Source organism: Oryctolagus cuniculus, chromosome 2 (assembly GCF_051225735.1).
Source record: "Oryctolagus cuniculus isolate XC-2025 breed Fujian yellow rabbit chromosome 2, ASM5122573v1, whole genome shotgun sequence".
NCBI lineage: Eukaryota > Metazoa > Chordata > Mammalia > Lagomorpha > Leporidae > Oryctolagus > Oryctolagus cuniculus.
Window position 1 is genome coordinate 48,918,568 of NC_142868.1, and position 27,931 is coordinate 48,946,498.

Genomic DNA, 27,931 nt, shown 5'->3' on the forward strand with positions numbered 1-27,931 from the left:
CTGCGCTACAGCGCTGGCTCCATGATCTTTCTTAAATGACTGTTTTGCTTGGATCACCTAACGTTTTATCTCTTTCTTCAAAGTATAATGGTTTTAATAGAATATTTCTTCTTTTGGGTTGATTTTCTCTGATATATGGTGGGTTCTTTAATATATGGTGTTTCAATATGTATTTTTTAATTTCAATAATGTTTTCTTGAACTTAACATATTTATTTTGTCTCATTATTTTGTTTTTCTTGTTTCAGGATGTCCATTGTGGGCATATTGGATCTTCTACATTTGAAACCTTCTATTTCATTCTTTTCATCCTTTCCTCATTTCTTTTAGATTTTTTAAAACTTTTCTCTTTTTTCATTTTGTTTTTCTTTGTTCCATTCTCTTTTTTCTTAATCACTAGTCTTCATTATTGAATGTCTTCTCTTTTGTTTCTAATTCTGTCCTGAGTTCTCTCGCCTCATTTCTGAATTTTATAATTCTGATTTATACTGGTCTTTCATATTTTGCATTATTTACTTTTTTAGCATATTTTAGGATTCTAAATTATAGGTATCTATTTTGTATTTGTTTCTAAGAAGATTTTCATTGTTTCTAGGGATATAATTCTTCTTAGTATTTCTTATGCTGTAAAACCTTTTATATGTGACTTGACCTCAGTGCCTTCCTGTTTTTCAGTTGTACATGAAATTAATTTTCCTTGGCTTGAGAAGGAAAGATTTATTTGGGGATATTTTTTGTTTTCTGTGAAGTATTTAAAAATATAGGACTTACTTTATGTTATATTTTGGCCTCGTAAACCTTCTTTCATCTGGACTCTTTGGACTTTATTCTATTCAACTTATATTCTTTTCCTAGCATCTTGTCATCAGAATGGAACTTTGTCTTTTGAAAGGAGTTTTGTGGTTGGTTTTGAAAATTCATTTCCATCTCCTTTAGATCTTATTTAAACTAGTTACATCATCCATTTTGGATATAGGCATGTACCTTCCACTTTCAGCCTGCTGTTCTCAAATAGACATGTTGAACTGTGAAGTTAGTATGTATGGATTGCTTTTGAGTTCTCAGATTCATCACATACTCTATTGTTTCTATGCTTTTTCCTTCACAAACACTGATAGTGTGCTGTTCTTAAAGCTGTCAGTATTGGTGGGAATACTATGGATTTGAGTTTTTGCTCTCCAGTAGCTCTGGTACACTTTGATGTGCGAATTTAGTTTCAACAATGATGCCATTGCCATCTTTGCAGAATTCCAAATCTTAATGTGTTTACTATTTTCTACATGTTGTCTCTAGATCCTCAGACCGATTGTAAACCAGCTGAAGGATGGTTAGGATCCCACACAGACTGGCTAACATTAAATGTTGGAGGGCGGTACTTTACAACTACACGGTAGGTGCATGTATGTGTGTGTGTGTGAGAAAGAGTGTGTGTGTGTCTTACAGAGTCAGTAAAAGGAGTACTGTGCGTGTCCATTTGTTCTGTCTTGCAATTTGCTGATTTCTTTAAAAGATACTCAGATGCAGCTTAAGTGTAACATGTTATCTGAAGCCATTTTTAGAAAGTTTTTTGAAGAAAAGAATAGGACCTAGTTTACAGATCATTCCTGAGAAAGCATGAAGACCTGAATTTTATGTTTCAGAACATGCTTTTCAGATAGTGAATAATATATATGTATATATACACACGCAATGTAAATAAAAACTAAGAATCCTGAAATTTGTAGAAATTACAACTGTTCACATTAAAGAAATTTTAAAAAGTAAGTTTAGACAATCTAGAATATTGTGATGTACTAGCATACTAGAAGAACAGATTAGTAGTTAAAATAAAAGAAACTAAAATAATATTTAAGTCAAAGGAAGTACCAGATTGGAAAGGATCTTGATAAATGGCCTCTTACTGCACGTTTTTGTTTCCTAGCATCACTCCTACCAGGTGATAGCATGCATCTTGTTGAGAGAGCAGCTGAATTCGAGTATGCTCTTGAGTTAAATGTGTTTGTTTATAAAGACAAATGGAGAAATCAATTTTTTTCCCTGAATTCTTAGGAGCACTTTAGTGAATAAAGAACCTGACAGTATGCTGGCCCACATGTTCAAGGATAAAGGTGAGTGTAAGTCACTGTTTTCACATTTTATGTGGTCTGTTTGTACCCGTATTCATGACCTTTTGTACTTTTCAGTGATATCAATAATCTTTACAAGAGTAAAACTTGTTGGTATGTCATATAATTTATCTTCTATAAATTTCTAACTATATTTTTTGTTTGTGGGGGGCTTTCTTCATTATAATGGAAACACAGGTGTCTGGGGAAATAAGCAAGATCATAGAGGAGCTTTCTTAATTGACCGAAGTCCTGAGTACTTTGAACCTATTTTGAACTACTTGCGTCATGGGCAGCTCATTGTAAATGATGGTATTAATTTATTGGGTGAGTTTTCAATATAATTCACATTTTTATAAGTTTAAGGTTTTTATTTTATCTTCACTTAGAAATGTTTATTTTCACAGAGTGAAAGTATATCCTTTCCATTTTTAAAATTAACTTTTTCACATATATATGAGTATATACAGGTTTAGAAAGATATTAGCACAAGTATATATTGTCTTTAGAGAATATATATATATGTGTGTGTGTGTATAGTATCTATCTATGCATGTATTTGTGTGAGTATATATCTAACTCACAAGTTTTAATTTTAGATTTTATCACAAGGGGCTTTAGAATTTTTTTTAAGACTTGAATTGTGAATATGGGGTAACTTCCAGTTATGGGCCTTTCTATTATGTTCAGAAGCATAGCAGTCAAGAGAGAAAGCCAAACTTTGGAATTAGAGTCTGGGTTCTACAACTTACTAGAATATTGACTTGGTGAAATTGTTTCTAAGTCTTTTTTGAAAAATTAGTGTTAAAAATTTTCTGCGGACCAGTATTGTGGTGCAGTTGGTTAAACCACTGCTTGAGACCCAGCACCCCACATTGGAGTGCCAGTTCAAGTCCTGGCTATTCTGTTTCCAATCCAGCTCTCTGCTAATGCATTTGGGAAGGCATTTTGGGCAAGGACTTGGGTCCCTGCCACCCATGTAGAAGGCCAGGATGGAGTTTTGGGCTTTTCTGCCCAGCCCAGACCTGGCTAATGTGATCATTTGGGGAGTGAACCAGCGTATAGAAGTTCTTTCTTTGTCACTATGCCTTTCAAATACATGAATCCTTAAAAAATAAATAAATAAATAAAAATTCTGTCTTCTCTGCCTATGTCACAGACTTTTATGAGGACTTATGGAAAGACGTAGGCAAAAGCCCTTATAAAACAGTAGTTGCATATTAAAACTTACAGGCCTCCAAGGGTCTGGACTTGGTCTTATGTTAGTACTTGCAGTAGGGTGGAGAATGTGGCAGTCTTTAGGTAATATGCCTACTCAGCCTCTGCAACTTGTTGGCACATGAAAATGTAGACTTAGAGTGCCAGAGTGTTGATTTTAAAATAAAAGCTGGTTATCTATATAAAGTTTTCTGATTTTCAAAATACTGTTGCATGTTTTTGTTGCACATGTTGAGTACATCAGAATCAGCTGACTGCTAGCTTACAGTTTCTGTAATGAAATTAAAATACCCAGTCAACCTTTACATGTTCGAATATTAAACTGTGGATTCTTTTTTAAATGTTTGATTGAAATAAATGATATTATTTGACCTTTTCAGGCAGCTCTATAACTTTTCCTAACCAAATTATTTTTTCTTTATTTTTAAAAATTTTATTTACTTATTTATTTAAAAGGCAGAGAGAGAAACAGAAGCAGAAAGAAATCTTCCATCTAGTGGTTCACACCCATAATGCCCCCAATAGGAGTTCTAGGAGCCTAAAACTCAATCCCAGTCTTTCATGGAGGTAGCAGGGACCCAAGTACTTGAACCATCACCTGATATCTCCCAGGATGAGCATTATCCAGAAGCTGGGTCCAAAGCAAGGTACCCAAGACTTAAACCAGGCACTCTGAAATGGGAAAGTGGGCATCTCAACAGTACCTTAACTGCTGTACAAACACCTACCCTTTTTTCTTTAAAAAAATTTTTGCTACTGTTGCTTGAAATCTTTTATAGCCTGTTTTGTTATTTCAGTTTTTCTTCAGATATTATTATAAAAATAGTCTGATCTACTCTTGTTGTAATCTTTTTCTTTTTAGCACCTCTATGGCTCTGAGCACTTCTTTCTTCCTTCCTTCCTTCCTTCCTTCCTTCCTTCCTTCCTTCCTTCCTTCCTTCCTTCCTTCCTTCCTTCCCTCCCTCCCTTCCTTCCTTCCTGTCTTCCTTTCTTTCTGTCTTTCTGTCTTGATTTTATTTATTTGAGAGTAAACTTAACAGACAGTGAGAGGGAGAGACAGACAGGTCTTGCATCTGCTGGTTCACTCCCCAAATGGTCGCAATGGCCAGAGGGGCGCTGATCTGAAGCCAGGAGCCAGGTGCTTCTTCCAAGTCTCCCATACGGGTGCAGGGACCCAAGGACTTGAGCCATCTTATACTGCTTTCTCAGGCCATAGCAGAGAGCTGGATCTGAAGAGGAGCAGCTGGGACTAGAACTGGTGCCCGTATGTGATGCCAGCACCACAGGCAGAGGATTAATCTGTGCCACAGTAGTGGCCCTGCACAACTTCACTTTTATATGTCTTATAGGCGGCTTTATTCCACTCATTTTAATTCTCCCTTGTATTATGGATAGCATTTGTGTCCTCCAGGTCTAGAAAATAGCATCAGAAATCAATATCTCTGCTGTCTTAAACTTCATAACCTAAGCTATTACCAAGATCTCTTATTTTCCCTTTTGTATGCTTCTCAGGCATTTATTTTATTTTATTTAAGATTTATTTATTTATTTGATAGCCAGAATACACAGAGAGGAAAGGAAGAGAGAGAGAGAGAGGTCTTCCATCTGCTGGCTGCAATGGCCGGAGCTGTGCCGATCTGAAGCCAGGAGCCAGGAGCTTCTTCCGGGTCTTCCACACGGGTGCAGGGGACCAAGGACTTGGGCCATCTTCTACTGCTTTCCCAGGCCATAGCAGAGATCTGGATTGGAAGAGGAGCAGCTGGATGTTGAACCAGTGCCCATATGGGATGCCAGCGCTTCAGGCCATGGTGTTAACCTACTGTGCCACAGCACCGGCCCTGCCATGTCTGTTATATATTCAGTTATTCAGCAAGCAGAGTGAGCTTTCCAATAGAATTTTCATCCAAACTCTGCTTTGCCTACAGGTTATCCCAAGTAATTATGTGCTTTAAAATAATCTACAATAATTTCTCTAAGACCAAAAAGAATGGAAAATCTGAGATTTAGGTCTCATTAGTACAATAGGAAGTACACTAAATAATACTTCTTTTCGTGAACTATCCTCTGTGTATTTTTTGTTTTGTTTTTTGTTTTTGTACTTTAAAATTTTCTAGAAGGTTTTAAAAAGGCTTAATTCTACATCTAGGATTATAAAAACATTTTTACCACATTCCAAAGAGATTCCACTTTATTTAGAAGAACTTGGGAAATTGAGAACAAGGCCCCCTAGAACTTTTTTTTTTTTTAGTGTATGAGAGAAAGGGACGGAGATAGCACATGTGCTCTCATCTGTTGTTTCACTACCCAAACGTTGATCATGGGTGTGACTGAGCTGAAGCCAGGGATTCAGTCTAGATCTCCCACATGAGTGCTAGGAACCCAACTATTTGAGACATCACTGGCTGCCTCCAAGGGTCTGCATTGGCAGGAAGCTGGAGTTGGGGGCTAGAGCTGAGGATTGAACCCAGGCAGTCATGTGTGGTGTGGGTTTCTTAACTGATTGGCCAAATGCCTGCCTCTAGAACTTGTTTTACCAGATACAGATGTCTTAGTGTTGTTGCCACTTCAGGAGAAATCCAGAGACTGAACCGTCATCAGGTGAACTGGGAAATATGCCAGAGTAGTTCCCTGAGTAGTATGCTGTTCATTGGATGACTGTTTTGTATTTTTTTTTTTAAGATTTATTTATTTACTTGAGAGGCAGATTTACTGACAGACGAGAGAGAGAGAGGTCCATCTGCTGGTTCATTCCCCAAATGGCCACAATGGCCGGAGCTGAGCTATTCAGGAGCCAGGAGTCAAGAGCTTCTTCCGGGTCTCCTACAAGGGTGTGAGGACCCAAACACTTGGGCCATCTTCCACTGCTTTCCCAGGCCATCGGCAGGGAGCTAGATTGGAAGTGGAGCAGCCAGGACTCAACTGGCACCCATATGGGATGCTTAACCTACTACCCTGTATGCCGCAGCACTGGCCATAGATGACTGTTGTTTTGCAGTTGGGTTATTGGAAGTAGAGTTGGTTTTCATAGAAATGATCGTATTTTTCTCAAATAACTACTGTGGTTTTCTATGTATGTAGGGACCCTTAGTAACTTAAAACTCTTTGAAGAGAGGAATTATGTCTCTTTCCATCTTTGTAATTCTTGAGTCCCTAATATTTTATTACATAATAGCAAATTGAGTGAGTCACTGAGGTTTTCATTTGAAAGAGAATGGATCCCAAATTTATTCCTATATACTATTATGATATTTATTCACAGATAGGAAAAAGTAAACATACCATTTCACCTAAAGAATATATGGTGGTTCTTTTTTATCAAGTTAAAAAAAGCAAACTGGCCGGCGCCATGGCTCAATAGGGTAATCCTCCGCCTTGCGGCGCCGGCACACCGGGTTCTAGTCCTGGTCCGGGCGCCGGATTCTGTCCCGGTTGCCCCTCTTCCAGGCCAGCCCTCTGCTATGGCCCGGGAATGCAGTGGAGGATGGCCCAAGTGCTTGGGCCCTGCACCCCATGGGAGACCAGAAGAAGCACCTGGCTCCCGCCTTCGGATCAGCATGGTGCGCCGCTGCAGCGCGCTGGCTGCGGCGGCCATTGGAGGGTGAACCAACGGCAAAGGAAGACCTTTCTCTCTGTCTCTCTCTCACTGTCCACTCTGCCTGTCAAAAAAAAAAAAAAAAAAAAAAAAAAAAACAAGGAAACTATAGATGAAATTCCTTTTATCATTTAGAAACATTTTAAACATATTCATTCTCTGAGAGGAAAAGTTTCTGAATTATACTTTTGGCTTTTGTTGGGAAGCCAGGTTAAAGTTTTATTCATTTCTATCATTTTCTGATTCAGTTAGTAATGATATTTGTGGCAAACTTAATCAGATTCGTTCCATTAAAAAACTGAATGAAATGTAAGGTTAAGAGAGCTAATCTTTTTTTATGATTAGTTCATGAAATGATAACACTAAATCAGTTGTCTTAGAAATATGTGATATTAAGACTTCTTTCCTATGGCCTATTTAAGATAATTGTCAATAATAATTTTGAAATATGGAAGATATTCTAATTTATTTTATATTTTTTCTTGTGTAGAGAAACCTGTAATAAATATTTATCAATAGTGTGTGTGTAAGGTATAAACATTAGTTATTTTCTTTCATATTGACTGGTAGCCTACTTGTTAAATTTCAATTCCATCATGAGAATTTAACATAAAATCTTTAATAAATATCACAATGAATAGTTTTCTGCAAAAGTCAAATCACTTTTGTTTTGATAGGTGTGTTAGAAGAAGCCAGATTCTTTGGTATTGATTCATTGATTGAACACCTAGAAGTGGCAATAAAGGTAAGGCTCTTTTGAACCAATATTACATTTATTGAACCAGTATTACGTTTGTTAATGGCCCACTAATTTCTTATATCTTTTTCAAGAATTCTCAACCACCAGAGGATCATTCACCAATATCCCGAAAGGAATTTGTCCGGTTTCTGCTAGCAACTCCTACCAAGTCAGAATTGCGTTGCCAGGTAATTGAAGCAGACTTTTACTTAAGTTATCTGTATCAGCACATTCATAAATAAAGTTTTATATTCTTCTAGGGATTGTGTTTTCTTTTTGCCTTATTTTCTTTATTCATGCAAGATACAATTTAATTATGGGTCATAGCTTTGATTTAGTCCTGAAATGATTAACCAAAAAGAGATGCAGTTGCTTTTTTTATTGCTTAATTGTGCTTTATGTAGCAGTTTTTGAGCAATGCGCGGAAATTGTGGCAATAAAAAAAGGCCAGTATTTGCAGAGTTGCTAGGTATGACTAGTAAGTGGCAGATACTTTCACTTTTGTGTATTAAAGCATTAAAGATTTAAAAAACCACTGTACCTGTGTTTTCTTAATAAAACTGTCTTGAATTATTAATAAAATAATTTGAGTATATTCAAGTTTACTAAAAATAATTTGAGTATATTCAAGTTTACTAAAATAATAAATACTTATCAGCAGGTATATGATTAACAGGGACCTCTCTTTAGAAACTTATGCACATATATGAAGTATAGTCCTGCCATAGTCTAATGTAAATATGAATAGGTTTACTAGAGGAACCAATAAAGATGCTTCATGTATCTAAATTCCATTTGATCATGTTTTGTAATAAACTCCAAGTGACTGAACTGCCAATTGCTTCTAAAAACTTGGTGGTTAACTATAGTAATTAAATTCAGTACAAGCAGATGGTTTAAACGTTATGACACTTTGTGCTTTTTAATTTCAGGGTTTAAACTTCAGTGGTGCTGATCTTTCACGTTTGGACCTTCGATACATTAACTTCAAAATGGCCAATTTAAGCCGCTGCAACCTTGCTCATGCAAATCTCTGTTGTGCAAATCTTGAACGAGCTGATCTTTCTGGATCAGTGCTTGACGTAAGATCATATTTGGTTACAAGAAAAATAAAATTTTGAAGATATTAAACAGTCTAACAGCAGGAATTATATCAGTCTTTTGGAGCTTTTAATTGAAAATAGATAATTTACCATGTTGGTAATAAAACTAGAGGCTCTAAAAATGAAATGGGCTGGTTTGACAATTTTGATGTCTTTTATTAAACATAGACCTGCCAGGTTTAGCAACTAATAGGAGATTACATCTTGAAATTAGAGTCAATCTTCTGAATATTATATACTTTATCAGAACTTGTATATTCTGTGAGTTGTAACAATAAGCTGAAAAGAAACTTTGAAGTCTTCTATTCAACCTTATTTCTAGTTTGAGAAAATGTTATCACCTAGAAGTATTTGGAAAAGATATTTTGAAGTAAACATGGGATGCATCCATCTGTGGAAGATAGCTTTTCAGTGTTGCTCTTCCTTTTTCTACATGTTCATCTAAATGTATGCAAATATAAATGTATATGTGTGTATGTATATTTATGTAACTACTTGTGTTAATTTAGGGTTAGAGGATAAATGTAGAATTCATAGCGAAACTATGAATTCCTTTCTTAATCTGTAAATCCATATATGCACATCTTTTCAATTAAGTACATTTAATATAGCATCCTCTTTTGATAGTAATTTATTTAATTATTACAGTTTTGGTTGTATTCCTTAGTTGAAACCTATTTTTCCATGAAGTTTTATATCAGAGTTAGTAATCTACTAATATACATTTTGATTACTGTAACTCTCCCTGTTCCCATGTAATGATGGATGAAGTGTCAAGTAGCACAAGAGGCCAGAAAACACAATGAAAGAAAAGGTTTAAAGGACTTAGTTGGGTTTTTTTTTTTTAAGATTTATTTTATTTATTTGAAAGGCAGTGTTACAGAGAAAGAGAGGGAAAGATAGAGATCTTCCATCTTCTGGTTCACTCCCCAAATGGCTACAATGGCCAGCGCTGGGTGAGGCCAAAGCCAAGAGCCAGGAGCTTCATCTGGGTCTCCCACATGGGTGCAGAGGCCCATGCACTTGGGCCATCTTCCACTGCTTTCCCAGGCACATTAACAGGGAGCTGGATCAGAAGCCGAGCAGCTAGGACTTGAACCCATACCCATATGGGATGCTGCCACTGCAGGCAGAGGCTTAACCTATTATGCTACCGCACCAGCCCCAGGACTTACTTTTTAAATAGTGAAACATTGAGAAGCAGCTTGGATTTTGTTAAGGACAAAAAGATAGTTTGGATCATTCAATGCTGATTTTGAGTTGTGTTTAGGTACAATATTACTGTGAACCTATGCCATAATTTTCTCTGTAATCTTGTACTCAGTACTTCTTCTGTCCATATTATATAACCAGTATGAAAGCCAAAGTATATATGTGTGTATGTATATATAAGTATTTGATAAACTGAAGTGTTATTTTATTATTAATGATAAAATGGCTCATGTTGAAAGTCATTGTCCAGAGTGTATAAACTGTATTCAGGCAAAACTAATTTCTAATTGCCGTTGACATTTGAAGATAGCTGCTGATTGCTGTGGTCACAAAATAAGACGTGTACTGAGCCTTCTGCTGATTAGTGTGCACCCGTTGGTCATGCTGCCTTTCTTGAACTGCTCACCCAGTTTGTGGAGTTACTTATTTCCCTCATTTCCATCAGAACCCTCCACTCTGCTATAAATGAGATGATGTCAGTTGCTATCACTGTTGAGCAGTCTCTGCCTGCGCCACATCATCTATTCTATCAATGTCCTTTAGAGTATTTCTTTTTTTTTTTTTTTTTTTTGACAGGCAGAGTGGATAGTGAGAGAGAGAGAGACAGAGAGAAAGGTCTTCCTTTGCCATTGGTTAACCCTCCAATGGCCGCCGCGGCCGGCGTGCTGCGGCCGGCGCACCGCGCTGATCCGATGGCAGGAGCCAGGTGCTTCTCCTGGTCTCCCATGGGGTGCAGGGCCCAAGCACTTGGGCCATCCTCCACTGCACTCCCTGGCTACAGCAGAGAGCTGGCCTGGAAGAGGGGCAACCAGGACAGAATCCGGCGCCCCAACCGGGACTAGAACCCGGTGTGCCGGCGCCGCAAGGCGGAGGATCAGCCTAGTGAGCCGCGGCGCCGGCCTAGAGTATTTCTTATTATGTGGTATGCCCTCCCATGTTGACTTTTGCTTGCTGCATAGAAGCTGGGATAATAATTTAGCTCTCTACTAGGTATTCCCAGTCCAATACTTATGGAATAGTAGAAATTGGCAGGGACTTAGAGGATGGAAATAGCTTACAGTGTGTTGAGAACTAGAATGGTTATTTAGTATGACCTTGTTGTTTCACTGAGAAACAAACCTAGAAACTTCTCCAGTGCCAAAAGGCTGCTTTTTTACAGAGTTGGAACTAGATTTAAAAGTATGTGTTTTGTTTTTCTCAAGACTTTTTTCATCTGGAAAATGTCAAACATATACAGAAATAGGATAGTATGATAAGTACCTCATCGCTCAGCTTCTGTCAGCACATAATCAATTTATTTGGTCTGTACCTTATCACAGTTATTTTAAAGCAACTCATTATTTCATTTGTAAATATTTTTATTTGTGTTTTGCAGATGAGGACCACTTAAAAAGCATAACCCTAATGCTATTGTCATAGTTAAAAAATATGGCTGCTTTCATCAAAATAGATTTCCGCTGTTGATATTGTGAGATGCCACAGTTCTTACCATTGCAGTGCTGACTCTGTGAGCCGAGTTCTGAAATCTTAGCCTTGAGGACCTACTTTACTACTTGATGAATACAGTTTAAAATTCTTTATAAGCTTGAAGATAGAAGACTTCACTGTGGTTGCTTATATATTTTTTCTTTATGAGATTCTGTAGAATAGTCCTCCTGAGTATAGAATGGTACCTACATAATTACCTTGAGAACTTTTGATAACATTTGCCATCTGTTTTATAGTACATAGAGAAGCAGAGACATTTGTTTGCATATATCAACTGCCTGTTTTGTTGTATTTTCAAATACAAAAAACCCAGTCATCCTTTAGTTATTTTGATCCTTCCAGGTCTTTATTATCTTATCTGTCTAGCCAGAACTTCTACACTACCTTGTGTTAAGGAACAGGCAAAGAAATGAGGGAGTATGAATTATCTGTAATTGAAATATTTTTTTCTCATCTCCCTTTTACTACAATTGACTGTAAGGAGGATGAAATTATACTTGTAAAACAAACACATTTCTTGATAGGTATTACTGTAACATGCCTTGATCGGCATTAGGATTTTAGACAAATATAGCTAGTGCTCATGTTGTGCCTTACAGTTGTTAAAAATCTTTCACATTCAGTTTCTTTTTTATTTATTTATTTTTTATAGAAAGCTTTTATTTAATAAGTATAAATTTCATAGGTACAACTTTGGGATTAGAGCAGTTCTTCTCCCCATACCCTCCCTCCCACACCCAAACTGTCCCACCTCCTACTCCCTCTCCAAATCCCATTCTTCATTAATATTCATTTTAATTATCTTTATATATAGAAGATCAACTCTGTACTAAGTAAAGATTTCAACAGTTTGCATCCACACAGACACACAAAGATAAAGTACTGTTTGAAAACTAGTTTTACCATTAATTGTCATAGTACATCTCATTAAGGACAGAGGTCCTACATGAGGAGCAAGTGCACAGTGACTTCTGTTGTTGATTTAACAATTGATACTCTTATTTACAACGTCAGTGATCACCCGAGGCTCTTGTCATGAGCTGCCAAGGCCATGAAAGCCTCTTGAGTCCACAAACAAACATTATTTATCACATTCAGTTTCTACTTTGATCATTACAGTTTGTAGAGAAGGCCTGGTCTGATGTTAACATCAACTTACTGTCTTGGCTAGCAGTTTGTAGAGTTCAGACATGATGGCATTAAGGCTTTGAAATAAATTAACAAATAATATTTAAATAAAATAATTTGAAACAAATACATATTTTCTACCTGTTTACTTTCTGTTCTGCATTATGCATGGTGATTTGGGTGTTTAAGATTGACAGTGTTGTATATTAATGGTTGGTATAGACAGTCCAAGGAGCAACTTCTTAGTCTTTCATAGCTAAATGATGCCTTTAATTGCTGGCATTAGTATTCTGACCTTTGAAATGAAGATGGTTGTAGCTCTTGGAACATCAAGAATTTCAGCAAAGTCCATATACCTAACAAGTGTATGCCTTCCTTATCCATACATTTTGACTATATTGTTATGCCCAAGGTTGTTTATAAAAATAGAAACAGTGATGTCATGGTTCTGACTCCCCCAGCTTCTTTATGTAAACACTTTATGTTCCATGTGAACTGGGCATGCTGTTAATTTGGCATTTGCTTCTTCTTCGAATAGTTCTTTAAAAGAGCTATTTCTTTAAAATATTTACAGTTCTTATTGGATTCAATTGTAAAAGTCTTTTGTTGTAAACAGAAAATAATTAATTGCAAATATATCCAATTGAATCCCCCTCTATTTTTTTGTAACTGTTTGAGCCTATGGGAAGAAAATTATGACCCTTAAAACTGGGACTTTTTTCTTTGCAGTGTGCAAATCTCCAGGGAGTTAAGATGCTCTGTTCTAATGCAGAAGGTGCATCCCTGAAACTGTGTAATTTTGAGGATCCTTCTGGTCTTAAAGCCAATTTAGAAGGTGAGATCCCGTCTGTAAATGTTCTTTCGTGAAATCAGACCATAAAATTAAAAGTTCAGCAAAATAATTATTCAGGGTAAAACAGGATAAGCTGTGGGAAAATAGATTTATTCTTTTGTCATATTTGATAGCCTGCAACAGGGTAAGATGCCTCCATTTGCTCTCATACACATGCTAATCAAACTTGAGCATTCAAGAAATAAAGCTTTGAATATTTAATAAGGCTTGAGTTGAAGAATTCAATTTCAACATCTTAAACTTTCAAGAAGAACAAATATCCTTGTACTGACCAAAAGGAAAAATTTCAGTTTGTACAAAGCCAGGGAGGGTTTTTTTTGGGTCATTTTTAAATTTAATATTTTGTTTATTAACTCATTATTGTGTTGTTGTATCTGTGAATTGGTCACTTTGTTTATACTTTGTGTATTTTGGAGACATAGTGCTTATCATGAATTTAGAGGGGCATATTATAAAAGTGCTAACTATCATAAGACAGTTTATTCCTCTCCTGAAAAGTATTGATGAAAACGTTCCAATTTATTGCATAAGCAAAGCACTCCCTAACATTGAACTCTGTGTTTGTACGTTAGTTAAGAGACTCAGATTTCCAGGAGTTAAAGGAGTCTTTGATCATTTACCTCCCTTAAGTCATCTTGCAATTCTGTTGAGTGCAGTTAAATTTTTTAAGTTAAAATCCTAAAATATGTTTGCTGTAGGTGCTAATCTGAAAGGTGTGGATATGGAAGGAAGTCAAATGACAGGAATTAACCTGAGAGTTGCTACTTTAAAAAACGCCAAGTTGAAGAACTGCAACCTCAGAGGAGCAACTCTGGCAGGAACTGACTTAGAGGTGAGTTCAGCAACATTTAAAGTTTTTGTTCATCTAGAATTACTGAGTATCTCATGCAAAATTTATTGAAATCATAATGAAGTTGGCTGGTAAAACTGCCAGATAACATGCCAAACAGCTGGAGGGCTGTTTTCCTTTCAATTGCATGTTTAAACAAATTGGAATTCCAGAGCAGTGTTCAGTTACTCAGATCACAGATGCAGTTCCAGATTTGATTTCCTGTCTCCTTTTCCTTGGTTCTTCCCCAAGTAGAGAAGTTTGATATTTTATTACTCTGATTTACTATATTTTTCATAATTTTTAATTTGAAACAAAATTAAACAGGCCAGATTATTTCCTGAACTACTTGAAACCTTTATGTATTTTCTTAGAAAGTGAGAGAGAGGGCCCGCGCTGCGGCTCACTAGGCTAATCCTCTGCTTGCGGCGCCGGCACACCGGGTTCTAGTCCCGGTCGGGGCGCCGGATTCTGTCCCGGTTGCCCCCCTTCCAGGCCAGCTCTCTGCTGTGGCCTGGGACCAGGATAAGCACCTGGCTCCTGCCATCGGATCAGCGCGTTGCGCTGGCCGCGGCGGCCACTGGAGGGTGAACCAACGGCAAAGAAGACCTTTCTCTCTGTCTCTCTCTCTCACTGTCCACTCTGCCTGTCCAAAAAAAAAAAAAAAAAAAGAGAGCGATATCATGCTATCTGCTAGTTCATTCCTCAAATGCCTGCAGTAGCCCAGGCTGGGCTGGGCCGAACTGGAAGCCCAGAACTCCATTTGGGCGGCAGAGATCCAAGTACCAGGGCCATCACCACTGCCTCTCAGAATATGCATTAGCATTAGTAGGCAGCTGGACTTGGCACCCAAGGCTTCTATCTGCTGGTTCACTCCCCAAATTCCCACAGCAGCCGGGGCTGGGCCATTCCGAAGTCAGGAGCCATGAAATCAGTCTGGGTCTTCCACATGAGGGGCAGGGACTCAAGCACTTGAGCCATCACTTGCTGCCTTCCAGGGTGCGAATTACTAGGAATGCTGGAATAGGAAGTGGAGCCAGGACTCAAGCTGAGGTATTCTGGTATGGAATGTGGGTGTCCCAAGCAGTAGCTTAATCTGCTGAGCCTTTTTTTAAGTGCAGAACCAAACTCCCACCCCTGTCCAGTCATCTTTTTAATAAGAATTATATTCTATATGTCTTCTTGATGTGTGAATGTAGCTAGCAGACTTGAAAGATGTTGATAGATCTATATCAACAGTGTCCAATAGCACTTTCTGCCATAAGGGACATATTCTATTCCTCTCCTGGTTGGCATGTTGGTTACTACCACATATAGTTATTGAGCTGTATTTCATTTTAAATAAGGCAAAAAGAACTAGCCTAAGGCTGATAGTATACTGCTATTATGAATGTAATTGTTTAGTTGTTTATTACTTGTTATTATACCTAAGGTCGTATTTTTTCCCTTGATTTCAGCTACCATGTATTCAATATGGTTAAGAAGCAAAAGTCTCTGTTCAGCTGACTGCAAAGATTGATAAAGTTGCTTGTTAAGGGGTAGCTGTTGACATTTGTCCTCTTAAAAGATTATACATAATCACTCTTCTTCAGCCATTACCACCACCATCCCTGGGGACTTCACCAGATTCTTCATCTCATCTTAATGCTGTGATTTGGAAAAAAATTAACAAATACCTCCTGTTTGTGTATTAGACTGTTGTGTCCCTTTGTCAAAACTCATTGATTCGTACACATAAATTTGGGATTAAACAACAGCAACAAAAAAAGGCAGTCCCTTGCTATAAAAATGTTAGGGGTAGGGAATAGAAAACTCTATTGTACAATTTAATTACTAGGTACATTTCCTTTCAATAGCTTTCCCCCTTGTCATGCCTTTTGTTCTTGTTCTTGTTCTTGGATTGTGGTAAAATTATTTAGATAATACTTAATTGCACCAATATCCACTCTGCATTTTAAATGCCTGATTCTAAAATACATGAACAGAAGGGACACACTTCATCTTTAATCTTTGCATTTGTGGCCATCTGCCCGAGCACCACCTTGGTTGACAAATTCCTGTGCTAATAGAAGAAAATCTGACTTTAGGGTATATGTCAGAAATTTTCCAGAAATTAACTGAGTTTCATTCTATCAGAATGTTGTCTTAATATCTCACAGACATAATTTTGAGAAGAAACAGGTAAGAATATAAGTCTTCATGCTAGTTATGTGAATATGTTTCTGTCTTATAGAATTGTGATCTGTCTGGGTGTGATCTTCAAGAAGCCAACTTGAGAGGCTCCAATGTGAAGGGAGCTATATTTGAAGAGATGCTGACACCACTACATATGTCACAAAGCGTCAGATGAGGATTTCAGGGGCTGGAGGAAGATGTCCTAGATGAAAGATGTTTTCCTTATCACTTTTCTTTCTGTACCCACTCAGTTGTCTAGAAGAGATAGCACTGTAAGGGAATTTTAAAACCATTTAGACAGTTATGCTTGTTCTCAACGGTGCATAAGGGAAAAAAATTACTCTTTTTTCCACATTCTGATTTTAACAGAAAAGCACTCATTTAATAGATGTAGGGAAATTAGATTGCATTGCTGCCTTTTGAGTGGGATAGGGAGAGTTGCCTGGTTGTATGACCAGGAATAATATCTATTATATTTGCTTTTAAATAGGCATGATGTGGAAATGCCATCTTGGTTTGAGATGCATTTGAGGATTTTAATTTATGAAAAGCACAACATATGCAATTATATTTATTGAATACCTAGATGCAGTATGGATATTTAAATTGTTAAATTTTATGAAAACTTTGAAAAGGTTGTTCAGGTTTATAAATAGCTTTAGTGATGCCTCCCTCTTTAAATACCTGTCACATCATATGAATATGGTGAGATCAGATTCCCTAAGGCTCTCTTTTCAGGTTCATTTTTATGATGTTTACTTTTAGAACAAAATAGTAGCTAATTTAAAGGAATATTCCATTCTTACTGGTTAAGACAGAGTGGAAGGAAAGATACCATTGTACATCATTAACATTCTGAAAGTATATTGGAACACCCCAGATGAAGGAAGAATTTACCAATAGCCTCAGCTTTTAAATAAGCATTCCTTAGAATTTCATTCTAGACAAGTTCCACTCAACACCAGACCAGGCAATTCTATTTACACTACTAGTCTAGTTTTTTTTCATGTACAATCAACAGAATCATAGGAAGAAGATACTTCAAAAACCAAAAAACCAAGGTGCATCATTAATATTCATTTAATTCAAATACAAAATAGACAGGATCAGCTTAGAAATATACTGCAATCAAGAATACTGCAGCCAAAGCTATAAAATATGAGTGAGTATTGCAGGGACACGTTTTAGAAGGCAAAAGGCTTAAGCCAGCATGGGGAATGCAGTATTCTTAACTATCAGTTACATAATAGCTGCCCCCAAAATTTAATAAGTAAAAATAAAGGCATTTGGCTGGTCCATGATATAATTCTAGTCACTCCAGTGAGCATCTGTGGTTCTTTTACTTATATTTTCTTATTTTTTGTTTGTTTTTAACAAATTTTAGTCCATTTTTCTTGAATCGTTCTCTCTGCAGCAACAGAGATTGGGACAGTCCTTGCCCATCAATAACCCTGTGTCCATAGGTCTAGCCCAGGAATAGGAATATAAGCTGTATCCAAATGGATTCTGAATTCTACAGACTCATCACCTTGAGGCAATGAATCATTTAAAACCACTTTTGTCTCCTTTGGGAGAATGACATATCTTCAGTATTTGCGTAGCTTATTCTTCTATATCTACATATGCAAAGCTTTCCTGAACAGTAAGGGTACATATGCATAGTGGGAGGAAATCAGACCTTTACAGGCGAAGGAAAGCAACTTTTAGAAATGAAATATTTTCTTTGCTTTATTATTTTTATCAAGACAGAGAAGTATTGTATTGAGAGATATCTATTTTCATAATCAGTATGTGCCTAAATTATATTTAAATCATTTCACTCAGTACTATATTTTCAATAATTATAGAATGTGTTATCCATTCATTTAAGGGTACCTCTGTAGACAAACCTAAAATTGCACAAGGAACTGAAAGATCTAAACACAGTATGCTTAGAAACTGCAGATTTTGGATCTAATGTATACTACATTAATAAACAATATGAAATGTTGAAAAGGAGTCTCTTCTCTTGCTTTTGAAAATCCACACTATTTCTCTTTTGCATACATTTCTACAATACGTGTTGACAGCTAGCTCTCAGGGTCTAAATGACTAAGGAAGTACAGCATAATATGTGTTATGGACTAGCCTCTTGGAAAGTGCTATGAAAGTCAATTCGTATCTTCAGACAGTATCTATCTGCCATTCTAAAGACATGAAGAAACTATTAATTCTCACAAAAGGAAAGACTGTCTTCTAGTATTTCATTTAATTTGTTTTTGTTACTCTTAAGCCGATGAACATTGCTAGTAGGTGTTATTAAGCTGGATAAAAACATTCCCCCAAGACATGTTTCACCTGACAGTTAAGAGAGAATCCGAAGGAAGGAGAATGCTATAAAATAATAAAACTTGCCTTAACCCTAGTGATGAAACATGTCCCTTCAGTGGTGGTTGGAGGGTGAGCTATAAAATTGAGATTATTTACATTGACAAATGAGATAATTTACATTGATACAATTCAGTACTCAAATAACTTTCTAAAGCAATATGTATTATGCTCTAATACAATTTAGTTCTTTCAACTATGATTTCAAGGAAATTGTAGTAGGAAATGTTATAAATTCATTATCCTGTGAAGGTTTCCATTATGAATCAAGACTTGGAATATTTTCTCCAGTTCATTTTATAAATCTGTTGTTTATACTGAAATCCAACCCCGAGTCAACTTTAAATCATCTTTAATGCAGGACTATCCAAGAATTGTATTAACTACCCAAAGAAGTATATTTTAAGTTAAAAGGTTCACTACTACAAAGAAAAGTGCTTACATTATTTTAGTTTAAATCACCTTATCCTAGAACCAATTCTCTGAAACCTTTTTATAACCTGATTAGACACATCAGCAGGAGTTAACCTTGGTTCTACCTGCTGAGATTTTACATTAGAGAGAAAAAAAAGACTCATTTGTCATTCTGCAACATCACAAAATCATTATTGTAATAATTTTGAGCTGATTTAATGTTGAAAGTGAAGCAGTTTTTCCTTTAAAGTCATTCTTTCAAATCTTGAAAAAAATATACCAATACAAAATCCAATTATTTAAACCCACTTTATTAAATTCTGCTCCTTGGTAAATTGAACATGGAATCATGAAAAGGTTCAGACTTAGTCACTAAGCATCAAAAACTCATTAATTTTAAAATGAGATGGTAACCTTAGTTGGTGCTATAGAGAGTAAGACAAAACAAATTTGGCTTTTGCTCATGTGGCCTAAGACTTAAAGAACATACAACATAGTGAATGAATTCATACGCTATTTTGTTGTGTTCATCTTAAAACTTTCAAAGCATGTTTTCAAAAATGTAATAGCAACCCACAGAAATAACCTTTAGGAAATTCAGTGCTGCCTACCCAGAGGTAAGTATCCACCTAACAGTAGAGTCCTAACCAACGGCCATATTTTCTGCATTAGCAAACTTAGAAGCACGTCTCTCACCAAACCAGAAATCAATTGGACAGTGTAATAATGTGCAAACATAATAAACTCTTGATCAAAAATAGTTTCTCAAGACCTATATAGTGAGATAATACTTGTTCATGTTAGAATGTAATTTAATATCCATCAGTGTTTAAGTAAGTCAAATAAACAATCATGTTTTATTTTTAAATTTCCTTCTATTTGCAATTACACTTTAGCATTTAACCCTTTCTTTACATTATCATAAGAGCTGAACAGCTTCCACAGGAGATAGTTGGGAAAAGCCAAGGGAGTTTATTGGCAAGACACCATTTCTCTTTGCCCTGAAATCCTCAAAATTTAATTATTCCAGAGGCCACTGTGCAATGCCTGATGGGTTTCCTTCCTACCTGAAGGGAAATTGCTGATCTGACCTCTAAAATGAACAAAATCTAGTTATATTTAAACCATTTGTGGCTCAGCTAATGTAACAGGCCATATAGTCAATAGAACATGAAGATTTAATTCTGCCACAGATAAAACATCTTTGATGAAAAAATAGAGGAAGCATTAGGCCTAATCTGGTTAAAACATACTTGCTCTCTCTTATTCAGTCACTGACTCTCATTCATTCATTCATTCAAACCTATGCAGACTAAATGCCAGAGGGTTAACAACAAAGTAAATTAGGATGACATCTTTGACTATTATGGATTACAACCCAAGACAATCTTGAATCCAAATGAAAGTAATAAAGAATAATGGTTCTGTGTCTTTAGTAAATGCTAGTATAAATAACATGTCCAAGATCATGCCACTTGGTGGGACATTTGTAAAAGTTGGATGACAATAGCCAGTTGGCGTGTAGTTACATTGAATGGGGGTGTTCTTACATGCCATGAACTATCATTTCTCGTTTTTGCGCTCACTGCTCTTAGCACAGCAGCTTGCACACTTTAACTCAGTAAGTATCTATGGTAATATGTTGAATTGCTGACCTAAGTTTGCTCTGTGTGGTTTTGCTTTTAGTATATTCTAATGACTGTGTTTTTTCTTAACCTTTTTTTGATACGTAAATCACTAATGGTTTTCAAGAACTCAAGGAAAGAACCTGCTGGATAGGAGATAGGGGAATTTTCAAACTCATAACATCTAATTTAGGATCCTATATGGATTTTATGTAGTGTCAAAAATCACTTATTTTTATTTATATATCAAATTTTTAAAACCAGAAGCAATTCTCTGATCATCTAGTTTAAATCTCTCCTTTTACAAATGAGGAATCTAAAGGCTGAGACTAACTCCAAAGCATCCTGACTCAATTTTTTCTGAATATATTTATTGCAGACTCTCCAAGTTTTTATGTGTACATTTTACTTCATTTAATCTAAGACATTTATTTTCCTTGAACTCTTGATAGGTCTGCAAGTTTCCTCAAGAGAATCCAACCAAGCTAGATTTTAATCTTTTTGAATTGTGGTCTCAGCTATAAAAGTTTTAGCTGAGGTTTTAATGGCCAGGCTTAAGTAAATTTAACAGATACACCAGCGGGTGTTCCAATTACATACACCATTAAAGGGTTTTATGTGCGGATTACAAAAATTACTATGAAAAAAAAACACAGCCCATGTGCAGTATAATTTATCAGCGGGAAAGATTTCAGTGTCCTGGAAAAGTTTCATATAAAAAGGAAGCTAGAAAAATAGGAAAGTCACAATACTCAACACACACAAAAGGAAGCGTGGAATCCCTTTGGCTCTTTACATCTAAACAGGTAAAAAAAAAATCTTTAAATTTCTCGCAGTTTTGTTTAAGATTATGAGCTATTGTGTGTCTGGAGGGCATTTTGCACTTCAAAGGCTGGTGTAGTGGTACCTAAAGGAGCCTTGTCCTTCACTGTTCTTGCCACCAGCCAAGAGACCCATCCTGTGGGGAATCCAATAACTCATTGACCAGTATTTGACTTTGTCTTGTCTTTAGCCTCTTCCCATCGAGTGAAAATTAATATGGAGAAACATTTGATTAGATAATTAGAGGCCCTGTTGGCTAGGGAGGCATCTGGTCTAGGCCTCACTGCTTTGAACAGAGTTGAGTCCTCTGTCTCTCACAGATGGTGCAGCCAGCGGTAATGCTTGGAAGACAAAGGATTGATAATCAGCAAAATGTCATTAAAACTACTGTATAGTCACTTAATGTCAAGCAACTTTATATTAGCCAGAGACACCTAGTAGAAGCTACTTCTCAGTGTAAATGGGCCAGTTTTATCTCAGGACTAACGGGGTTGAAAACCAGTCCACAATGTGGACATGGTAAGCATAAAAGGGAATTTGATAAGGAATGGATCATGGTGTTTGGATGATCAAGCAAACAGAAAAAATTACTTTAGCACTTAAAAACTTCCTGAAATATGAATTTAGAGTACAGACTGAATATCCCTTATCCAAAATGCCTGGGACCAGAAGTGTTTCAGATTTTGTGTGTTTTTGATGATGATGATGATGATGATGATTTTGGAAGATTTGCTTTACAAAACGAGGTATCTTGGGGATGGGAATGAAAACGAAATTCATTTATGTTTCACATACACCTCATACACACAGCCTGAAGGTTATATATAGTATCTTTAAAAAAAAAAAAAGATTTATTTATTTGAAAGAGTTACACAGAGAGAAGAGAGGCAGAGAGGCACAGAGAGAGAGAGAAGAGAGGTCTTCCATCTGCTGATTCACTCCCCATTTGGCCGCAACAGCTGGAGCTGCTCCGATCTGAAGCCAGGAGCAGGAGGAGATTCTTCCAGGTATCCCACGCTGGTGCAGGGGCCCAAGCAAATGGGTCGTCTTCTACTGCTTTCTCAGGCCATAGCAGAGAGCTGGATCGGAAGTGGAGCAGCTGGGACTCCAACTGGTGCCCGTATTGGATGCCGGCACTGCATGCAGCGGCTTTACCCACTAAGCCACAGCGCCGGCCCCTATATATAGAATCTTAAGTAATGTACATGAAACAAAGTTTCTTGAAGTATAATTTTCCACTTGTGGTATCATGTCAGCACTCAGAGTTTCAGATTTTGGAGCATTCTGGACTTTGGATTTTGAGATTAGAAATGCTCAACTTTAACCAATTTTGTCCACAATGGCTAGAGAACTCAGTAAGCAAACAGATGTCATTTCAGCATCTGTGTGTGAAAACCGCATAATTCCAGCTTTTATCTTCTCCAAGGTTAATGATAAAAATACTGTTCTTTTCACTAAAGAGGGTTTTATTTTCTACTCAACCCAGTCTGAGTCTATTTTGATTGTGCATTGCTGTTCCTTAGAATGGAGCTAATTCCCAAACTGCTTGCTGGGCTCATGCTGCTGACTTTATGCGTGGAAGGCTGCTCCAGCCAACACTGGTCCTACGGGTTGCGCCCTGGCGGAAAGAGAAATGCTGAAAATTTGATTGATTCTTTCCAAGAGGTAAGTTTCTCTTAGTTACAAAACAAGATGTGGCTTTTTGATTAAGTTGAACTGTAAGAAACATTCAGCATGAGCCCTAATGATTCTATCATGCTCCATCCTGGATATTCTAGGTGAGAGAAGATACTTAGAAACTAGAAGCCCTTTTTTACTTTCAATTCAGACAGGGACTAATGAAGCAAAGAGCAGGACAAGGTCCAAGATAATAAAGCAACAAGGGCAAGGATATGTTGCACTCTCAGTAGATGGAATGCCAAACATAACTACCAAAAAAAATGAGATGGAGCCAATATCTCAAGCAGAAGATAATTCTTTTGGATTTGGAAAGAAAATCCTAGAACTTCTGTATTAAAAAAAAAATCCAAAAGTTCATCTTTTCAAGTACCCATGGGACAGGCAATTCATGCAGTGGTTGGTGCTACTTGGGATGCTTGCATCCCATGTCAGAGTGCCTAGGCTCAATTCCTGGCTCCACCTCCAAGTCCAGCTTCCTGCTAATGCATATTCTGGGAGCAGGTTTCAGCCCAAGTGGTTTGGTCCCTGCCACACACGGATTGAGTTCCTACCTCCTGGCTTCAGCCTGGCCCAGCCCTGTCATGGAAATTTGGGAAGTGAACCAGCAATGAAAATTCTTTATCTGTCTCTCTGCCTTTCAATTTAAAAAAAAAAAAAGTACTAAATAACATATGTATGATATTGGGTCAGTAGTGCATTTTTGTAGTTTATACGTGTGTATCTTTATCAAGGGTGCGAACTCTGCCATTTCTTCTCACTGATAGGGGCATTCAAGTAAAGAAGTTGGACACTGGTAGACTTCAAGAGTTAGCAAACATAAGAGAACAATATAGAATAATAGGATCCCTCAAAAATGCATGGAAATTGGAATTGAAACATAATTTTATTTTGGTGCAAAAATTTTTTGAAATCCATATATACAAAGAGTTTTCAGAAAGTTCACGAGGAATGCATATTATGAAAAAAATTATGTGTGGACTTCAATTTTTTTCAACCAACTAAACTTATCTTTTACTTCCATTTTACCACAAGTATCTTGAAGTACTCTCTTAGTGGGAAACATGCTAGATTAATTACAGTACTAGCACCAGCGTTAACAAGGGTGGGGGACTAGGGGACTTGGGTTTTTTAACTGTAAAATGTGACTTCGCAGGGTTGGGTGAGAATTACACAGAAGATGCCATTTATGTTATCTGATTAATCCAAAAAATAACATAAGGCTGAGAATGGGAGACTTAGCTAGACAAAGGTAAAAGCATTTAATTTTGACTGGAAATAAACATCTCCTTTTAGAGAAATAAAGATAATTTAGTATTAAACTAAGAAGCTCCAGAATTTGAAGTCTCCTCTCCACAGATTATATGTGAAGCAGATCCCATTGAACTCTGACATATTTAGTAAAAGCCAGAAGATGAACACCAACCCTATTCTGTTTGTTAAGATTTATTTTATTTACTGGGTAGGCAGAGTGATAGATGGAGAGACAGAGATTTTCCATTCACTGATTTTACTCCCCAATTGACTGCAACAGTCAGGGGCTGAGCCAGGTGGAAGCAAGAAGCAAAGAATTCCATCCAGACCTCCCCCTTGGGTGACAGGGCCACCAAGTACTTGGACCATCATTTGCTTCCTTCCTGTGTGTATTAGCAAGGAGCTAGATCAGAAGTGGAGCAGCCAGGATTTGAACTTCCAGCTGTGCCACAACACCAGTCCCTTGTGCTTGTATTTTCTATGTGTGCACTGTCTCCTTATGAGACTCAGAGCACCTCACTCTCATCATGCCCAAGGAGAAACCATGGGCTCTTCTTCCTGTCCCCAGCCCTCCCGCATCACTGTGGAAAATGCCCGATGGCAAACTTGTCCCTTTCCAATCCCCATCTCAGTCCTGCAGCTTTCCTAGTCCCCCACTCTATTCCACAACCCCCTTGACCTCCCTCCTCAGGAAAATCTTTGGTGGGAATGAAAAAGTCATTTCATTTCTTCATCTCCATCCCTGAGAATCACACATTCTGTTTCTTCAGAGAGCCAAAGAGGTTGATCAGCTTGTAGAGCCCCAGCGCTTCGAATGCACCATCCTCCAGCCACGCTCCCCCCTCAGGGGCCTGAAAGAAGCTCTGGTGAGTGCAGGTGACCATGATATAAGGAGCTTTAGTGGTGGAGAGGCCTTGGATGTCCGCCTCCACATCCCCACAGGCTGCCTGCTGCCTTCCTGACAGCTGCGTACCTCCTGTGACCAGGCAGTCACTGTTTCATGCCTTTTCCTTTCTTAGTTAGAGGTTGAAACCCTCTATTTTCTAATGCTGGCTCCAGTCTTTGGGGTGCTCAACCAAATTTCTTCTCACATATACTCATCAAGCCCCATCAGTATATTACTCCAGGCTTAGCCACAGCCCTCTACCTGGTTCTGCAATTGTTCTTGGTGTTACACACTTTTCCCAAAACCTGGAAAAGGTACATATCAGAAATGGTGATTTTTTTTCCTTTGAAATAAACAAATTTCAAACTAGTAAATTTGTAATTCCAGAGCCGCAGGTTTTGTTTTCCAGTTTTATGGTAGGACTATATGGTCTTCAATTCCCACCAAAAATGAAAACCTAATAATCTCAGTTTTTTATGATGAAAGCATGAACAGAGTTGAATATAGAAACCGAGTCTTGAATTCAGTGGATGTTTTCTGAGCTTCTTGGTCCACTTATGTGTTACAGTCACAAGGCATTAAAGGCTAATTAACCATTACATCCGGAAGAAAGAAAGCCTGAATAAGTCATATATGAAGACGTTATAATTTTAATTTCTTCCAGTGGCTTTTTCTTTCATACCCACAGGACAGAGAAAAAAGTGAACAAACATCTTTATTTCTTTTCATTTTCTAATCTTGCTTATTGTATGACAAAAATAATAGCAAGCAATGAAATTTCCCACATGACATGAGGGAATCGAAGCAAAGTCTGGTTTAATATAAACTGATGATCAGATTTTTCTTTCATCTTCATATCTTATCCTTAAATTGTTAGTGTAGAGTTTATTTTAAGGAACTTAAAAAAGAGACAATCCGTCATATTTCTCTAGCACTTTCTAATCTAAAAAAATGAATAGGTCTGTTTCTCTCAATTTATATTTTAGCAAAAATGCAATGAAATTCCACCAGTAAAGTTAACTTTGATATGTTTTTACTCACATATTTTTTAGGATAGTCTGATTGAAGAGGAGACTGGACAGAGGAAGATTTAAGTCTACTGGGCCAAAAGGACAGACACATAATCCTGATACTGAAATTTGTGACCCTTGAAAAAATTGTGAGAATTTCAGAAATCCTTATACCAAGTTGCAAGTATTCATAATAAAGTGCTGTGTCGTGAGTAACATGATATAAATATTAAGTATTTTACTCAGAACTTTGGGGGAAAGGACATTATAATAAGCCCATTAAAGGGAACCATGCGTGTGTGTCTACAGGTTGCAGATGGTATTACAGAACACTCCCAAATCTGGCTGGAGGAAATGCTATAGAATCCCAAAACAGGGTCTGCTCGCCCAGCGTGTAGCAAGCCAAAAATGACACCAGAAGAAAAGAAAGCTGTAGCTTATTTGCAATGTGCAGAGCAAGGGGTCGGGCAACTAATGCTCAATCCGCAGACTTCTGGATAGATGAAAGAGAATGAATCCTACAGATTAAAGTAGAGGTTGAGCAGTGCACAATCAGCTGATGTGAAAATCTCTGGTTGGTCCACAGTGCTCATGGCCTTCCTTGGATTGGTCAGTGACAAGAGGGCAGAATGTTCTGAAGATGCTGTGATGGCAAAGTGGGCTCCAGCCTATCTATGGGTAGATTAGTTATTGCTTTATTTAAGTGGGCTTGAAGTTCCTGCGAAACATCTCTAAATAGTGTCTAGTGGTAGGATGTTAGCCAGGGAGAGAACTGGATTCTGAGTCTTGCAAATCTGTAGTGCTGCAGGGCCAACTTGACCCCTTGTAACACTACCTTAATGAGTTAATCCTAGTTAGCAGTTGACTTGCAATCATCACAGTGAAGACAGGGGAACTGCAAGTTAAGGAAGACTAGGGTCTGAATAACTCTACATCAAAGGCATAAGGGATGGTGGCTCAGTTTCAATGGGAAGAGAGATGAGATAACATCAAGCATCTACTGTTAACTAAAGCAATCTCATGACTCTCATCCACCCCTGCGGTCCACCCCCAAGGTGCAGAATGGCCACCTATTACCCCAGGCTTTACAAGGATGACTCAGCCATGGTTTCCATGGGATTGTAATCTAATCTTTGACCACAAAATTAAAGTGGAGCCATGGCTCAAGTTTCCTCTCACTTGGATAGATCCTTCTTTAGATTGAAAATCTACTGGGATTCAAGTGAGGCACAGGGAAAATACAGCCTTGCAGGGCTCCTACTCCAATGCCCCTTCTGATTTCACATGACCTACCTAAGTGGTGCACACTGAGGTTTGGGACTAGCATAGTGTCTTGTGTTGCTCTAACACAATACCCAACTGGTACTTTATATGGGAAAAAAGAGGTTTATTTTGACTCACTGTTTTGGAGGCTACAAAGTCCAAGCTCAGGAAG

General features: G+C 37.4%; 2 protein-coding genes across 4 annotated transcripts in view; both read left to right on the forward strand.

The window, feature by feature from the left end:
• KCTD9 (potassium channel tetramerization domain containing 9) overlaps positions 1-18,436 on the forward strand; it is a 31,476-nt gene extending 13,040 nt beyond the window's left edge. For all 3 annotated transcript variants that reach the window (XM_002709462.5, XM_089327229.1, XM_089327230.1), the window contains 9 exons: positions 1,293-1,389; positions 2,049-2,107; positions 2,303-2,431; positions 7,592-7,659; positions 7,746-7,841; positions 8,586-8,735; positions 13,314-13,419; positions 14,136-14,269; positions 16,500-18,436. In XM_002709462.5, coding sequence (XP_002709508.1) covers positions 1,293-1,389; positions 2,049-2,107; positions 2,303-2,431; positions 7,592-7,659; positions 7,746-7,841; positions 8,586-8,735; positions 13,314-13,419; positions 14,136-14,269; positions 16,500-16,616 — 956 coding nt within the window. In that variant the 3' untranslated portion in view covers positions 16,617-18,436. The remainder of the gene's footprint in view (positions 1-1,292; positions 1,390-2,048; positions 2,108-2,302; positions 2,432-7,591; positions 7,660-7,745; positions 7,842-8,585; positions 8,736-13,313; positions 13,420-14,135; positions 14,270-16,499) is intronic.
• A 3,100-nt stretch (positions 18,437-21,536) lies between these two features.
• Positions 21,537-26,717, forward strand: GNRH1 (gonadotropin releasing hormone 1). Its single transcript, XM_008249443.5, has 4 exons — positions 21,537-21,653; positions 23,193-23,334; positions 25,371-25,466; positions 26,539-26,717. The coding sequence occupies exons 2-4, from the start codon at positions 23,194-23,196 to the stop codon at positions 26,578-26,580; spliced, it is 279 nt and encodes a 92-aa protein (XP_008247665.2). The 5' UTR covers positions 21,537-21,653; position 23,193; the 3' UTR covers positions 26,581-26,717.
• Positions 26,718-27,931: the final 1,214 nt, after the last annotated feature.

Bases quoted from the DNA above. Each gene is read 5' to 3' on its own strand.
- GNRH1 (XM_008249443.5), top strand. From the start codon at position 23,194: ATGGAGCTAATTCCCAAACTGCTTGCTGGGCTCATGCTGCTGACTTTA. The intron at 23,335-25,370 runs GTAAGTTTCTCT...CTGTTTCTTCAG, and splicing joins TGATTGATTCTTTCCAAGAG to AGAGCCAAAGAGGTTGATCA. The intron at 25,467-26,538 runs GTGAGTGCAGGT...CATATTTTTTAG, and splicing joins GGGGCCTGAAAGAAGCTCTG to GATAGTCTGATTGAAGAGGA.